The 16,095-nt window shown below is 52.5% G+C and overlaps 1 protein-coding gene across 1 annotated transcript; it reads left to right on the plus strand.

Annotated features, from left to right (window-relative positions):
- Positions 1-6,177: 6,177 nt before the first annotated feature.
- On the plus strand, positions 6,178-7,316 carry LOC311158722 (erythroblast NAD(P)(+)--arginine ADP-ribosyltransferase-like; the record flags this gene model as incomplete). The annotated part of the gene is made up of 2 exons (XM_084214298.1): positions 6,178-6,879; positions 7,299-7,316. 2 exons carry the CDS (start codon positions 6,178-6,180, stop codon positions 7,314-7,316), a joined length of 720 nt encoding a protein of 239 aa, XP_084070424.1.
- Positions 7,317-16,095: the final 8,779 nt, after the last annotated feature.

Here is a 16,095-nt window from a genome sequence, read left to right on the forward strand (position 1 = left end):
CACGGGGAGGGTTTATCAGTGAGGGACTGGGGAGGGGATTGGGGTCAGCAGAGGAGTGGTGTTGGGGGGAAGGGAGGCACTCCTGGCCAGCTGACCCCTGGACATGTCCAAGGTCCCTGATCCCAAATCCTGGGATTACTTATGCCTCCCCAACATCCCCCAGCCCCAGGGACCCCAATCCCATGGTACCATGACACCCAGAAGCCCAATCCTACTCCCATGACTACAAGTCCCCTCAGCCCTGGCAGGACCCTAACCCAAATCCTGGGGTCACTCCCTCAGCCCCCCAGTATCCCCCTCAGCCAGTCTCCAGACCCCGATCCCACTCCACTTCCCCAATTTCTTTGGTGTCACCCCAGGATCTCAGCCCAAATCCAGGCACCACCCCCTGCCCCCACAGTGCCTCCCAGCCCAAACATGACCCCAATCCACTTCCACCATCCTTTCTCCCCCCTCGTTTTCCCCCAAAGCCCCCCATGTTCCCAATCCCAGATTGGTGGCTCCCCCTACGTCCCCCCATGTCCACAATCCCAATCCCCCAATTCTGTGTCCCCCCCCAGGGGTTGCCCCCAGCCACAATACCAAAATCAGCCGGAGTGAGCTCCCTGATGGAACTGGAGGTTGCAGAAAGAATCTTTGTCACGTCAGAATCACAGTGGATCTCCCCTGGTCCTGCACATCGGGGGAGATTTTGCCATGGGGTATTTATTCACCATGATTATAAATATTCATTAAAATGTGTCCCTTATCTAATACAGAAACTGTACTTTTCCAGTAAATAATTTACTGGAAAAGTACAGTTTTATTTGATCCATCTCCTCCTACAAGTCCTTTGATTATCCTGGAGAGTCATAAAAAGTGGGGCTTCTGGGGGTCATTTTCAGCAAATAATTTGATACCAAAGGAATTTTTCCTGGAACAATTTCTTTGCACAGGTGCTGTTGTTTCCTGTTACAGAACTTGCCAAAACCCCACTGGAGATCCCTCTTTCTGTTTCTCCATGGGTTCTAGCCGTGATTTACACCATGTGTGGAGACCTCTCCATCCTTTTATCATTTTTGCCAGTTTGTCTTCAGGCTCCGTCCAGCACCTTCAGGGGAAGGGAAAATTTCCATGCTCTCTGTTATTTGTCGCTTTGTGACAGAAATGCTCCAGCCCCACCATCATTCATGCTGCCATCCAGGATCTCCAGGTCATTCCTGTCCCAAGGAGCCAGGAACGGGAAAGAGCACTGGGCAGAGCTGGACATAGCACTGGGCAGAACTGCACATGGCACTGAGCAGAACTGCACATGGCACAGAGCTGAACTGGACATGGAACTGGGCAGAGATGGACACAGCACTGGGCAAAGCTGGACATGGCACTGGGCAGAACTGGACATGGAACTGGGCTGAACTGGACATGGCACTGGGCAGAACTGGACATGGAACTAGGCAAAGGTGGACACAGCCCGAGCAGACCTGGCAATGACACATAACAGAGTTGCACATAGCACTCCTGATGTGCCTCACTGGGCAGGGAGAGGGGCACTAACAATCCCTGGCTTTCTGGCCCTGCTCCTCTGAGTGCCCCTCAGATCCCTCCTGGCCTCAGGCCACATGGCCAGCTCCACTGGTCACCCAGCAGCACCCCCAGGTCATTCCCCAGAGCTGCTCCAGCAAGTCCCTGCCAGCCAGGCAGGACACTTGAAGTAAAACCAGCCCAAATCACCAACCCTGAATTGACAAATACAGGCAAAGTACCAGAGCTGGGCCTGGCTGTCCATCGCCTGACCCTGGCAATGCCCAGTCCCCTCTCAGAAAGAAATTCCTCTCCCCTATTCATACTTGGCATGAAATGTGTGTGAGGTTCCTCCCTTGGGAAGGGGATGCTCCCCAAGGAGGTTGAGAGGAAGGGACGTTCCCACAAGTGTTGGTGTGGGGAGTGACATTGAGCCCTGCTTAGGAATTGTCACTTTTGGCTGGCTCTGTCAGACTTATTTAGTGGAATTGCTTAAGTAGAATTATTTAATGGAGTTGTTTTGATAGAATAATTTAAAAGATTTCATTTGAAAGAATAATTAATGGAATTTCTTCTCACAATGGCCTTGTTGGCCACAGTGGCCACAGTGGCCACTGTACCTCATGGTTGCTATGATAGAAAGAAAAACCTGGATATTCACGCCATGGCAGGTGTGCACTTGAATATCATGTCTGTCCTGAATTTCTGGGTGATCTCTTTGGTCAGCAACATCCATGCTAATTGACCAAAATGGACCTTCTGACCATGCTGTGCCTGGAACCAGATGACACTCCCCACGACATGTGGTGACACTGCCAGTTCTGAGTGTGCCTCAGTGTCACCAGGGGCTGGGTCAGGTGGAAATGCAGCATTTTTAGATGGAAGTTGTTCCGGCATTCCTGGGGGGAGAGCCCGGCCAAGCACATGGCCGCATTGAAGTCCTTGTAAATTTCCTTCATTGTGCAAGCCATGACAGTAATGGCCTGAGCTGGGGATGCCAGAGGGGACACAGGGGAGCCCCGCTTGTGCCACTCAGCCTCGGCCTTCACCCAAGTCTGGGTGAAGAGAGGATTAATTTGGAACTCAAAGTAGCTGAGGGGTGTCAATGCCACGGTCATGGCAGGGCTGCAGCCCTGGTACTGGTCATAGAAAGAGTCTTGGGCCATGTCCAGGGGCACCACCCTGATGGCCACGGTGGCCACGGTCATTGCCAGCAGTGCCAGGGTGTGAGCCAGGAGGGCCATGGCAGGGAGCCTGCTGGGAGCAGTGTGGGACACTGGGGGACAAAGTGGGACACACTGAAGGGACACTGAGGACACACGGGGGTACATGGGAAGAGTTCCTCTTCAAGGGACTCAGCATGGCCCCCAAGCTCCAACCATATGAACTTTAGAACAGTGGCCATTTAGCCATTTATTCTCACTTCCAAGGAGGCCTTGGACATTACTCTTTTGTTCTCCTATGCAGTGAGTGTCTTTGTCAGGGACATGACTGCATTTGGAAAGTTTTTATTGATTGTGATCTGTACTCCATTTATTTTATCCTGTATTTAGCAGATAACCATTAATAGTCTTAATAAGATAATAGCCTTACAGGTGGGAACTGCTTTAACATTTATGCTTTGCATACAAAACAAATGAGAGGGAGATGTGGAAGACCAGATCACTACAGTAGCTGAACTGGAGAGCTGTGCAGACCTTGGGGCCCTGGTACAGTGAAGACCATGAGAGAGAAAACTCAATAAAGAACAGAAGTGATGACATCATGTCTGGTCACTCTGACCTTCACGCTGACCGCTCTGACCAGAGAAGAGATGACAGGGACATTGCAGGTGAAAGAGATAGCAAGGACATTACTTGTGTAAGAAGGATAATCAAGAAGATTGTGTTTCTAAGGGGACTGGGGCAAAGGGGTCCAAGTAGAAAATTTTGTACAAACATTGTGAGCTCCATATCCTGGTAAACTGGTGAAATAAATGGCTTTGCCTTGCTGGCATTGCAGAGTCCATGTCTCTGAATCCCCACACACCAGCCGCCCAGTCCCAATCCCAATCATCTGTTTACCTTTCCAATGTCCCCCTGGTGCTCCCCAGGATCTCATTTCTACTCCCAGACATTTGTAGCCCTCTTGTGACCCCAGGCCACTCAGGAACCTCACCCAAATTCCTTAAGCCACTCCCTCATCTGCCCCTACCCATCTGCCTTGGCCCTCTCCCAGACCCCAGTCCTGCTCTCAGTCCTGTTACACATTTCATGTCACCCTAGGACCCCAACCCTAATTCAGGGACCAGCCCCTGACCCTGCAATGTTGGCCTGGAGCCCTCCATGCCCCAACTCTACAATCCCAGTCCCATGTCTGTCCACAGGTGTCCCCTGGAGTCCCCCCAGCCACTGATACCAAAATCAGCTGGAGTGAACTCCCTGATGGAACTGGAGGTAGCAGAAATCCGGAATTCTTTATCAGCTTGGACTCACAGACGATCTCTCCTGGTCCTGCACATCAGGGGGGACCTTCTCAACAGAATCTATCCATCCTAATTATACATATTCATCAAAATGCACTTCTTAGTTGATACAAAACCAGAACATTTCCTGTAAATAATTGGCATGGCTCTGCCTCTTTTGAGAAATAGTTTTTATTGTGCTGGAGGGTCATAAAAATGGGGTGTCAGGATGTGGGTTTCACTAAGTGCCCCAATAGCTCAGATGACCTTGCCTCAAACTTTCACTTTTGCAGGCACTGCTCCTTCTGTGTTACAGACTTGGCCAAAAACCCTTCATTGGAGTGCCCCATTTGTCAATTCAGGGTTGGTGATTTGGGCTGGTTTTAGTACAAGTGTCCTGCCTGGCTGGTGGGGACTTGCTGGAGCAGCTCTGGGGAATGACCTGGGGGTACTGCTGGGTGACCAGTGGAGCTGGCCGTGTGGCCTGGGGCCAGGAGGGATCTGGGGGCACTCAGAGGACCGGGGCTAGAAAGTCAGGGATTGTTAGTGCCCCTCTCCCTGCCCAGTGAGGCACATCAGGAGTGCTATGTGCAACTCTGTTCTGCGTCATTTCCAGGTCTGCTCGGGGCTGTGTCCACCTCTGCCCAGTGCCATGTCCAGTTCTGCCCAGTGCCATGTTGAGTTCTGCCCAGTTCCATGTGCAGCTCTGCCCAGTGCCATGTCCAGCTTTGCCCAGTGCCATGTCCAGTTCTGCCCAGTGACATGTCCAGCTTTGCCCAGTGCCATGTCCAGCTCTGCCCAGTGCCATGTCCATCTCTGCCTAGTTCCATGTCCAGTTCTGCCCAGTGCCATGTCCAGCTTTGCCCAGTGCCATGTCCAGTTCTGCCCAGTGCCATGTCCAGGTCTGCTCTGTGCTCTTTCCCATTCCTGGCTCCTCAGGACAGGAAAGACCTGGAGATCCTGGATGGCAGCATGAAGGATGACAGGACTGGAGCATTTCTGTCACAAAGCGACAAATAACAGAGAGCATGGAAATTTTCCTTTCCCCTGAGGGTGCTGGATAAAGCCTGAAGACAAACTGGCAGAAATGATCAAAGGATGGAGAGGTCTCCACACATGATGTTAATCACGGCTAGAACCCATGGAAAAACAGAAAGAAAGAGGGATCTCCAGTGGGATTTTGGCAAGTTCTATAACAGCAAACAACAGCACCTATGCAAAGAAATTGTTCCAGGAAAAATTCCTTTGGTATCAAAGTATTTGCTGAAAATTACCCCCAGAAGCCCCATTTTTACGACTCTCCAGGATAATAAAATGACTTGTAGGAGGAGATGGATCAATGCAAATTATTTACTGGAAAAGCACGGTTTCTGTCTCCAATAAGGGACACATTTTAATGAATATTTAAAATTATGGTAAATAAATACCCCATGGCTAAGTCCCCCCGATGTGCAGGACCAGGAGAGATCCACTGTGAGTCTGAGCTGAGAAAGAATTCTGGCTCTCTGATACCTCCAGTTGCATCAGGGGGTGCACTCCATCTGATTTTGGTATCCAGGGCTGGGGGACTCCAGGAGGACACTTAGCAGGGGACATGAGAGCAAGGGATTGGGATTGTGGTGCTTGGTGGATACTGGGGGAGCCACAGGACTGGGATTGGGGTCCTGGGGTACTCTGGGCATAAGTGAAGGGGGACACAGGATGGTGAGAGTAGGATTGGCGTCACGGGAGCGCTAGCAGATACTTTTTGGGCAGGGGGTGATGCCTGGATTTGGGTTGATGTCCTGGGGTGACACCAAAGTAATTGGTGAATGGGAGTGGGATTGGGTTCTGGGGAGCAGCTGAGGGGGATACTGGGGGGCTCAGGGGGTGACCCCAGAATTTGGTTCAGGGTCCTGGGGGGCCTGGGGGAACTTGAATTCATGGGAGTAGGATTGGTCTTCTGGGGGGGTGTCGTACTGTGCAATAGGTATTGGAGTCCCTGGGGGGCTGGGGGAGATATAAATAACCCAGTATTCAGGATCAGGGACCCCAGCCATGTTCAGGGGTTTTCTGGTCAGGAGTATCTCCCTTCCCCGTGGGCTGACCCCACTCCCTTGCCCAGTCCCTCACTGAGGAACCCTCCCCGTGTCTCCCCCATGTCCCCTCTGTGTCCCCCAGTGTCCACGTTGGTCCCTGTGGCCTCTCCACTCCATGGCCCCCTGGCTTGCACCAGGCCACTGCTGGCAATGGCCATGGCCACCACAGCCCTTGAGGTGGTGACCCTGGACATGGCCCTGAACTCATTCAATGACCAGTACCGGGGCTGTGGCCCTGCCATGAAGGAGGCATTGCTGGCCCTCAACGGCTCCGAGTTCGAGCAGAATGAGAAGTTTGCTGAGGTTTGGGTAAAAGCTGCAGCCAAGTGGCAGAGTCAGGGGTCCCCTGAGTCCCCTCTGTCCCCAGACCAGGCCACAGCCATCATGGCCTACACAATGGATGGCATGTCCAGCATGTTCAATGATGCCGTGTGCATGGCCAGGTATTCCCACCAGGAATACCAGGACAACTTCCACTTCAAAATGCTCCATTTCTTGCTGACCGATGTCCTGGCCACTCTGAGGGACACTCTGAAAGGGCAGTGTCTCGACGTGTTCCAGTTGGTGTGTGGGGTCTGGATCAAGGCACAGCATGGTGACACCGTCTGGTTCAGTGAATTCATGCCAGCATTCCTGAGCAAACCAACTGGTGACTGCTCCAATGACATGGTGGGCCAGCTGCACGCGTGCCATGGCGTGGAAATCCAGTTTTTCAGTGAACATCCAGAAGAGAAGGTGGTGCTGATCCCACCCTTCGTGTCCTTCAATGTCACCCAAGTCACCCAGGAAGGAGACAAGACACAGATCCAGCTCCTCTCCACTGGGACCTTCAGCAAATACAACTCTGAGTGGTGTATGGTGAGAGCACAAGGGACAGCCTGGGGGAATGGGGACAGCCACTGTGGCCTTGGAGACACCCATGATAAGGCACGGGGGCAATGACATTCACTGGGGATGGGAGACAGGAACACCCACAGTGTGTGGGGGAACAAGGATACCCTATGCTGGGGACAGCAAGTTTGGGGACACCTGTTGTGGACATGGGGACAGGAACGCCAATGAAAGGGCACAGGAATGGGGGCCCGCACTTCTGGGAGGGAACACGGACAGGAACACCCCTGCCAGGGGATAACAGGCACAGGGACATGGACAGGGACATCCCCATTCTGTCCCAGTCCCTGCCCGTCAAGGGGAGTGCTGTGGGGATGGGCCCTGTGTGCTGGATGAGAGTGGGTCAGGAATCCTCATGGCTCCCCCTCACTCCTGTCACCCCTAAGCCCACCATTAACCCCTGACCTCCCTGGCCCCCATTGTCTCTTGGGCACATGCCAGGCAGAGCATCCTGCCTGATCCTCCAGTTCAGGGGACATTAAAGCCTGGAAACTGGGAGGTTCAAGAGAGCAAGGGCAGATCCTACCCCTGGGCAGGGACAGTCCCTGGTGCCAGTCCAGGCTGCGGTGGACCTGCTGGAGCAGCTGTGGAGAAGGAGCAGGGGGTGCTGGTGGGTGACATCAGGAGGAACAGGGCCAGAAGGTTTTTGAGTGACTGTGCCCCTCTACCCTGCCCAGGGAGGCACATAGGGAGTGCTGTATCCAGTTCTGTCCAGTCCTGTGCTCAGGGATGATGCTGCCTGCGCTGAGAGGTTGGGTCAGGTGCCTACTCTGGGTCCTTCCAGTCTGACCCATTCTGGGATTTGGCAATTCTGGCAGTTGCAGTTCAGGAATTGTCCACTGGAGCACAGCAGTGAGCGCAGGGAAATCAGCAGCACTCCCAGCTGCAGTTCCAGCTGCCAACAGCAGGCGGCAGCACGAGCTGCTGGAGCTGCCGAGCACCTGCCCCATCTTCTCAGAATCTCTGCTGGTCAGAGTGACCACGAGATGCGTTAGAAAGTCTTTTTTCCCAGCCCGGCTGTTGAAGAAGGAGTCAGAACTGTTCTGTTCTTGTTCTAAAGGTTGTTTATTGTTTCTTATCTACAAAATTCTTTCTCCGAACTCCCGTGGTCTGTCTGGCAGGTCAGGTTGAGGTACACCACCCGTCCTTGGGGCGGTGTTATCTTTTTATACTAAAAATTATGTGTACACTATTTACAATAACTTCCCAATACCTATCACCTATGTTAGACAGTGAGTTTCTACTCTAAATCCATCTAAAAATGTCAACATCACAGCAGAAGATGGAGGCCAAGAAGAAGAAACAGACAGACTGGACACACCCAGATTCCTCCATCTTGGGACCACGAGCCCCTATTCTAAAAACCTCAAAAATCTATTTTTCACCCAGTGACAAACTAACTATTTTTCTACTTAAATTTTCTTGACATGTAATTATTCATATAAAGGTTGGTAATTGTTTTTTCCAAGGACTAAATGATAGGCACAGGGGTCTTGGGGTCTCTGAGCCAAGGTCTCTGAGCCCCCTGCCAAGGGCTCAAGCCCTCGAGGTCAGCCAGGGGAATTTTCTGAGTGGCAACACCATCCCAGCCCTGGGGGCTCTGCAGTGGTTTGGGATGCAGTGACCTTAAAGCCCACCCGGTGCTGTCTCTGTCATGGGCAGGGACATCTTCCCCAAAGCCAGGCTGCTGCAGGCACCGCCCAACCTGGCCTTGGACACAGCCAGGGATGGGGCAGCCACAGCTTCTCTGGGGAACCTCTGCCAGGACATCATCATCGACACAGGGAAAGATTTTATAGGAATGGTGGGTTGTGAAAAATTACTGAGTGGGTTGGGTTCTCTTTTCAGACACATGTCTGTCAGTGTCTTCAGAATGGGTCTTGATGGCTCTACAGGCATGAAGTTTGTCACAGAACCCTGTGGGTTTGACCAAATGTTTGATATGCTGAATGTGCAGCTAATGAGAGAAATTGTCCCCACACAGTCTATTCTATAACCCAGATAGCCTGAACTTCAGAACTTTGGGAGACAATGACAGCTGCAAGGGGGATGTGGGGTAGGTGGTTTGGGAATGCTGCACCTTCCCGGTACCTCAGCCAATGGGAAAGGAAGAAGGCAACGTGCAGCTGTGAGTTTGGGATAAAAGGAGGTTGTGGCCTCCAAAACCTCGAGAGAGAAACCCCACGGTGGGATGGCTGTGGAAGCTCTCTCCTTTATTTGAATCTATTTTCAAGACTACTTTGTGAACACCTGGCCTTTTCAGAGTGTGGCTTTTCCCCCATTCTGAAGGTGCTGTGTAGAGCTTAAAGTCTGACTGGTAAAAATGATAAAAGGATGTGAAAGTATTTAACAGGACAATTAAAGTAGCTGGAAGCAGTGCAGAAAGAGATAAAGGGAACTCCAGTGTGGTTTTTGACAAATACTGAAACACAGAAGGAGTGGCACCTGCCCAAAGCAAAAGCTTGAGGCAAGGTCATCTGAGATATTGCAGCACTCTGTGAAAATGACTCCCAGAAACCCCATTTTAATGACCCTCCAGGACAATAAAAATTATTTCCTAAAAGAGGCAGAGCCATGCCAGTTATTTACGGGAAATGTGCTGGTTTTGTATTAGCTAAGAAACCCATTTGGATGAATATGTATAATTAGGATGGATAGATTCTGTGTGGCAAAGTCCCCTCTTTTGTGCAGGACCAGGAGAGATCTGCTGTGAGTCCAAGCTGATAAAGAATTCCGTCTTTCTGCAATGCCCAGTTCTGTCAGGGAGTTCACTCCAAGCAATTTCGGTATTGGGGGCTTGAGAAACTCCAGGAAACAGTTGTGGTGGGACAATCCGGATGCCGTCATGGCATCGGGATTGCAGCCCTGGGAGGAACAGGCTGGGGGACCCTGGAGGAGAATGTGACATGGGATTGTTGTCCTGGGGGAAGCTGGGGGATGCTGGGGGACATAGGAGTAGGGTTCACTGAGCTCTGTGGGGCAGCAGGGGGGAAATGGGAGTGTGACTGGGGCCATGGGAGGGCTGGGGAACACTGCAGGGGGCAGGGGGTGATCCCTGCATTTGAGTTGGGGTCCTGGGGTGTATCATTTCCAAAAACCCCAAAGGGGACACCAGACTTGGAGTGGGAATGGGGTCTGAGGTTGAGCCAAGAGGGACACTGGAGGTTCAGAGAGTGACCTCAGGATTGGATTGGTGTCCTGAGGGGGCAGAGGGGACTCCAGGGAAATGACAGAAAATGGTGGGAGTGGGATTGCGTTCCCTGGGGGGACTAGAGAACACCAAGGCATCAAGGAGTGACCCCAGGATTTGGGATCAGGCTCCCAGGATGTGTCCAGGGGTCTCCTGGCCAAGACTTCTCCCCTTCCCAGGCTCAGCCCACTCTCGCTACCCAGCCCTTGATGGATAGATCTTCTCTGTGTCCCATGGTGCCCCCCCTTGTCTCCTCAGTGTCCCCTCAGCATCCTCTCAGTGTCCCATCAGCGTTCCTCAGTGTTCCCTGTGTCCCACAGTGTCCTCTCAGTTTCCCAGTGTCATCCAGTGCCTCACGCTGGTCCCAGTGGCCTCTCCTCTCTCTGGATCCCCTGGTTTGGACCCTGGCACTGCTGGCAATGACCATGGCCACCACAGCCATCATGGTGGTGCCCCTGAACATGGCCTGGGACTCCTTTGATGAGCAGTACCCCGGCTGCCGACACGCCATGACCGAGCTGTTGCCAGGTCTCAGCCAATTTGAGTTCCAGCAGAACCCTCTGTTTGCCCAGACCTGGGTGAAGGCTGTGGCCGAGTGGTGGAGGAGGGGGCACCCCTGTGACCCCTCTGTCCCCAGCCCAGGCCATCGCCCTCATGACCTACACAATGAAGGACATGTACAAGGAGTTCAATGCTGCCGTATGAGCAGCCGGGTGCTCCCGCCAGGAATAACGGGACAATTTCCACTTCAAAACGCTGGATTTCCTGCTAACCCATGCCCCAATGACACTGAGGGACACTCGAGGACCACAGTGTCACCATGTTCTGTGGGGTGCGCAGAGTCCGGTTCAAGGCACAGCGTGGTGACACCGTCCGGTTTGGTCGATTCACATCAACGTCACTGCATAAACAGATCGCTCAGCAATTTGGGACAGACACGATTTTCCAGATGCAGACGTGTTACGGCGTGGATATCCGAGAATTCTCCTCCAATCCTAGAGAGCAGGAGGTGCTGATCCCACCCTGTGAGACCTTCAGAGTCACCAATGTCACCCAGGAAGGGGACAGGGCATTGATCCAGCTCTACTCCAGTGGGACCTTCAGCAGATACAGCTGCGAGTGGCTGCGATGTGACATCATGGGGATAGCCTGGAGGACAGGGACACCCATGATAAGGCACAGGGGACAATAACACCCACAGGTGATGAGGGATAGGGACACCCGTGACAGGGCGCAAGAATGGGTACCCCCACATCTGGGAGAGGACAGGGACACCCCTTCCAGGTGAGATCAGAGACAAAAACAAGGAAAGGCACAAAGACATAGACCACCCTGTACTGCCTCTCTCCCTCCTCTCTTCAGACCAGCTCTCTAGGGATTGGCCCTGTGGGCTGGACGTGGGTGGGCCAGGACCAGCCTGACTCCTCCTGAACCTCTCATAACCCCTCTGACACCCCTCATGGCACCCCCTATACACCCCTGATCACTGTCAGCCCTAAAGCCTACCATGGCCCTCTCTGAAACACTCGCTCCCCACATTTCCCCACTGCCCCCCTTATACCCTATCATCCTTAAAGCCCCCATGGCCCCCCTTACCACTAATCTCCCTCCTGCACCCTGGCCACCAGTCACCCCACCCCATTGTCCCCATTGTCCCCATTGTCCCCATCTGTCCTGCCACTCCTCAACCTCACACTCCCAATGGCCATCCTGACCCCCTGATCCCCACGCCCAACATCCTGAATCCCACCTGAAACATTTGTAAGGCCCCTCTGTAACCTCTGACCTCACTCTGATCGTCCATAACCACCTCACCTCCGTGGACCCCTCACCTCCCTTTTTTCAACCCAGTGGGAGCATCCCCAGGGCCCCCTCCCATCCTCAGAGGGCTTCTCCTGGCCACTGCAGCCACGGGAGTGTCCACCAGGATCATCTGAGCCACAAGGCCACCAAGATCACCATGGTCTCTGCGATTACCAAGGACCATGACCCCCAGAGAAATGAGGTCACCAAGGCTACCAAGGCCACCTGTGTCATTATGTTCACTATGCCCACCATGAGGCCACTGTTACCGCCACTGTCACCATGGTTGCTGTAGCCACTCCTGGGACTCTGGCCACCATGGCCACTATAACCCCCAGGGCCACCATGGCCACCATATTCATAAAGACTCCTTGAGATACAAGGCCACCCAGCCAGTGCGGTGTCTGCCATCCAAGGCATTTGTGCAAAGCAATTCTATAAAATATTTCTATCAAAACAATTCTATTGAATAAATCAAAGAAAACCAGCAAAAAGTGAGAATTCTTAAGCAGGGCTTGATGTCACTCCCCATGCCAACACTCATGAGAACGTCTCTTTCTCTCAGCCTCAAGGAGGATGCTTGAGCAGCGTCCCGCTTCCCGAGGGAGGAATGTGACACACATTTCGTTCCAAGCAGGAACATGGGAGAGGAATGCCTGTCTGAGAGGGGACTGGACATTCCAGGGATAGCTGATGGATGGCCAGGCCCAGCTCTGACACTTCATCCTCAGTTGTCAGTTTGGGGTTGGTGATTTGAGCTGGTTTTAGGCCAATTCAGCATCAAAATCAGCAAAAGACCCCTCTCAATGCATCCCCGATGGCCACAAATGGGGCATTGTCCCTTAGCCACATTCCAGGCAGAGCATCCTGCCACATCCTGCACTTCAGGGGGACCTTAAAGTCTGGAAATTGGGAAGTTCAAGAGGGTAAGGGAAAGTTCTGTCCCTGGGGAGGGACAGTCCCCAGCGCCAGTCCTGACTGGGGGGACCAGTTGGAGCAGATGTGGAGAAGGACCCGAGGGTGCTGGTGGGTGACCGTGAAGCTGGCCCTGTTGCCTGAAACCAGAAGGGATCCAGGGGGCATCAGGAAGAGCAGGGCCAGGAAGTCAGGGAATGACCGTGTCTTGCTGCCCTGCCCAGTGAGGCACATCAGCAGTGCTGTGTCCAGCTCTGTTCAGTGCCATGTACAGTTATGGGCTGTTCTGGACCCAGTCCTTTGCTCAGCAATGACGCTGCCTGAGCCGGGAGGTTGGGCCAGGTGCCCACTCTGGCTCCTTCCAGCCTGACCCATTCTGGGATTTGGGGATTCTGGCTGTTGTGGTTCAGGAATTGTCCATCGGAGGGCAGCAGCGAGCACGGGAAATCAGCAGCACTGCGCATGCACCGCCCCCAGCTGCAGTTCCGGGTGCCAACAGCAGTTGGCAGCACGAGCTGCTGGCGCTGACAAGCACCTGCCCTGCCCCATCCTGTCCCAGGGGCTCTGCAATGGTTTGGGATGGAGCGACCTTAAAGCCCGTCCGTTGCCAGCCCTGCCATGGGCAGGGAGATCTTCCCCTGGGCCAGGCTGCTCCAGGCCCTGCCCAACCAGGCCTTGAACCATTCCAGGAGTAGGGCAGCCACAGCTTTGGTATAGATGGGTAACATGAAGATTTGCTCTCACAATTAAGGTATGAATATTGTTTGCATGGAAAGAGAAGTTTTGTTGGAGGATGATTATGTCGTTGTGGTTTGTTTTCTGACACTGTCTGTTTTCCCATTGTCCTAGGGTGATGTTATGATGCTTGTATCCCCAATAAGGTGGTGTTTTTATGCTCAATATTATAATCTGCGCCCTCAAGACTGGCTGGGAGTGAAGGTGGGGAGAGGAAGAAGCACAGAGTTTTGTTATCAGGGTCTGGACTCCTCCACAGTCTGCTGGCACACTGTTGATATCTGGGCATGGATGGGGCAGAACACCATGGTCCTTTTGCTTTTTTTTTGGTTGGTTAGTTAGTTTAGCTAGCTGAGGCAGTCCGTGTTTTCCCTGGACTGTTTTTCTTTCCATTTTCTTGGAACCATTCAAGCCTGCTCCAGACTGGGACCTGGGGAACATCGAGAGCTCACACTTTGTAGCCTGCAGGGCCTATTCTGGGTAGCAACCTTTCCCAGCACCGGAGGGTCTAGTAACAAAATGAACACCCACTGGAGAGTTTCCAGATTTATCATCTCTTCAGAGCTGTGAATGAGTTTTGTCATCTGGTACTGTTCATTTTGTGTGCTGGGGAGTGCCTGGCCTGTTAAATAAAAGGTTCTTTCTACTCCTCTGCAAGGAAATTCTTTCCCAAACAGGCTGGGGGAAGGGGCCATGAAGGTTTGATTTTTGCAGGGGCCCCTTTTGGATGTTTTCTCCCAAATTTTCCTGAACCAGGACACCCAGAGTCTCCTTTTTCCCCCTCTGTATTGTTGCCACCAGATGGCCCTGCTTGTCAGGGCTGTCAGGGACATGTTGAGGGTGGCTGTGTACCTGTGCCCCTTGCTTGGGGCAGTTGGGAAAGGGCAAAGCCTGTTGCTGGGGAGTCATGGCATGGCAAGATCTCACTTCCAATCAGACTGCAAGAACGTCTCCACCAATGGACAGCATGGAAGAGTCAGCTGGAAGACTTTGGGAGGGGCCAGGGATACAGAAGGAAAATTTTTGCATGTGTGTGACTATTTATGAATGTATATTTGGCTGATGCAACTCCAGGGTTATAAAAGGCAGGGCCGCCATTTTGTGGATGAGACTCTGGCTGTTGCTAAGCATTCAAGTGGAACAATATTGCTATTGAACATTTGAGCAGAAAAATTCACCTCACCAGAGGTTTACTTGCACCAAGGGGACAGAAGAGTCCTATAATTTTAGTCATGAAAAAAGGGAGAAGAAAAGTAAATTAATGACGAATTTCCCCACAACATCTCTCAAATTGCTGGACAACACAGCCTATTTTTCATCCCAATTTTCTGGCCTTATCTCCCTCTCCCCTTCCCTATTGATGGAGGTATTAGGAAGGTGCAGACTTCCCAACCAACCTACTGAACATCCCCCTGGCTATGCACTCCACCCCTCTCTAACACAGACACATGACCATTAAATGAGCTTTAGCTTTACCCTAGGTGGGAAAATTAATATTCATAGGTCTGTTAAGTCTTTGTTCTTCCTCTCGAGATTCAGGAATTTCACAGGACCTTATCTGAGCAGCAGTCTGTGTCAATGAGGAACTTTCTTCTCTGCCAGTCCTAGGCCTTATCTGCCACCAGCGTCACACAATCTGTTTGTAAAGAAACATTTGTCTTATTCTTTTCTAGGTTGAATTAATTGGGGTGCGGAAATACAGTTTGGTTGGGTTTGAGTGCTGAACATGTGGGAATTCAGAGGATTTGGGCAAGAATGCAAACAACTAAATTTCTAAAGAAATTAAGGGCAGTTAATTAAGTGTCAGGGAGTGGGGAGTAGGTAGGATTTTCTTTTTCTCTTCACTTCTCATCCTCTTTTGCCCCTTTTTTCCACCCAGGGAAAATGGCAGTGGTGGCCTTGGTAGCCTTGGTTGCCTCTTTTCTCTGGGGGTCATGGTGGCCTTGGTGATTATGGAGACCACGGTGACCTTTGTTGCCTCAGTGTTCAGACAATCCTGGTGGCCACTGCCAGGGCTGTAGTGGCCAGGAGGAGCCCTCTGAGGTGGGAGGGGGCCCTGGGGATGCTTCCACCTGGGAGGAAAAAGAGGGGGATGAGTGGTCCATGGAGGTGAGGGGGTTGAGGAGGATCAGAGAGGGGTCAGAGATTACAAGGGTATGGGGGGGCCATGAGGGGAGTTCAGGTAGGATGTAATACCATGGGGGTGGGGATCAGGGATGACAGGAGGGCCATGGGGGATGACAGGACTTCGGAGGGGGCCATAACACAGGGTGAGGAGAGATGGGGGCCATGGGCAGTGAGAAGAAATGCAGTGTTTTGAAGGAGAAGTTGTCCTGGCGGGAGCGCCCAGCCACGCACACAGCGGAGTTGAACTGCTTGTACACGTCCTTCATTGTGTAGGTCATGATGGCAATGGCCTGGGCTGGGGACAGAAGGGTCACACGTGGCCCCCTCCTCCACCACTCAGCTGCAGCCTTCACCCAGGTCTGGGCAAACAGAGAATTCTGCTTGAACTCAAATTGGTGGAGGGCAGGCAACAA

The sequence above is a fragment of the Fringilla coelebs genome (assembly GCF_963513975.1).
Source record: "Fringilla coelebs genome assembly, chromosome: 1".
NCBI lineage: Eukaryota > Metazoa > Chordata > Aves > Passeriformes > Fringillidae > Fringilla > Fringilla coelebs.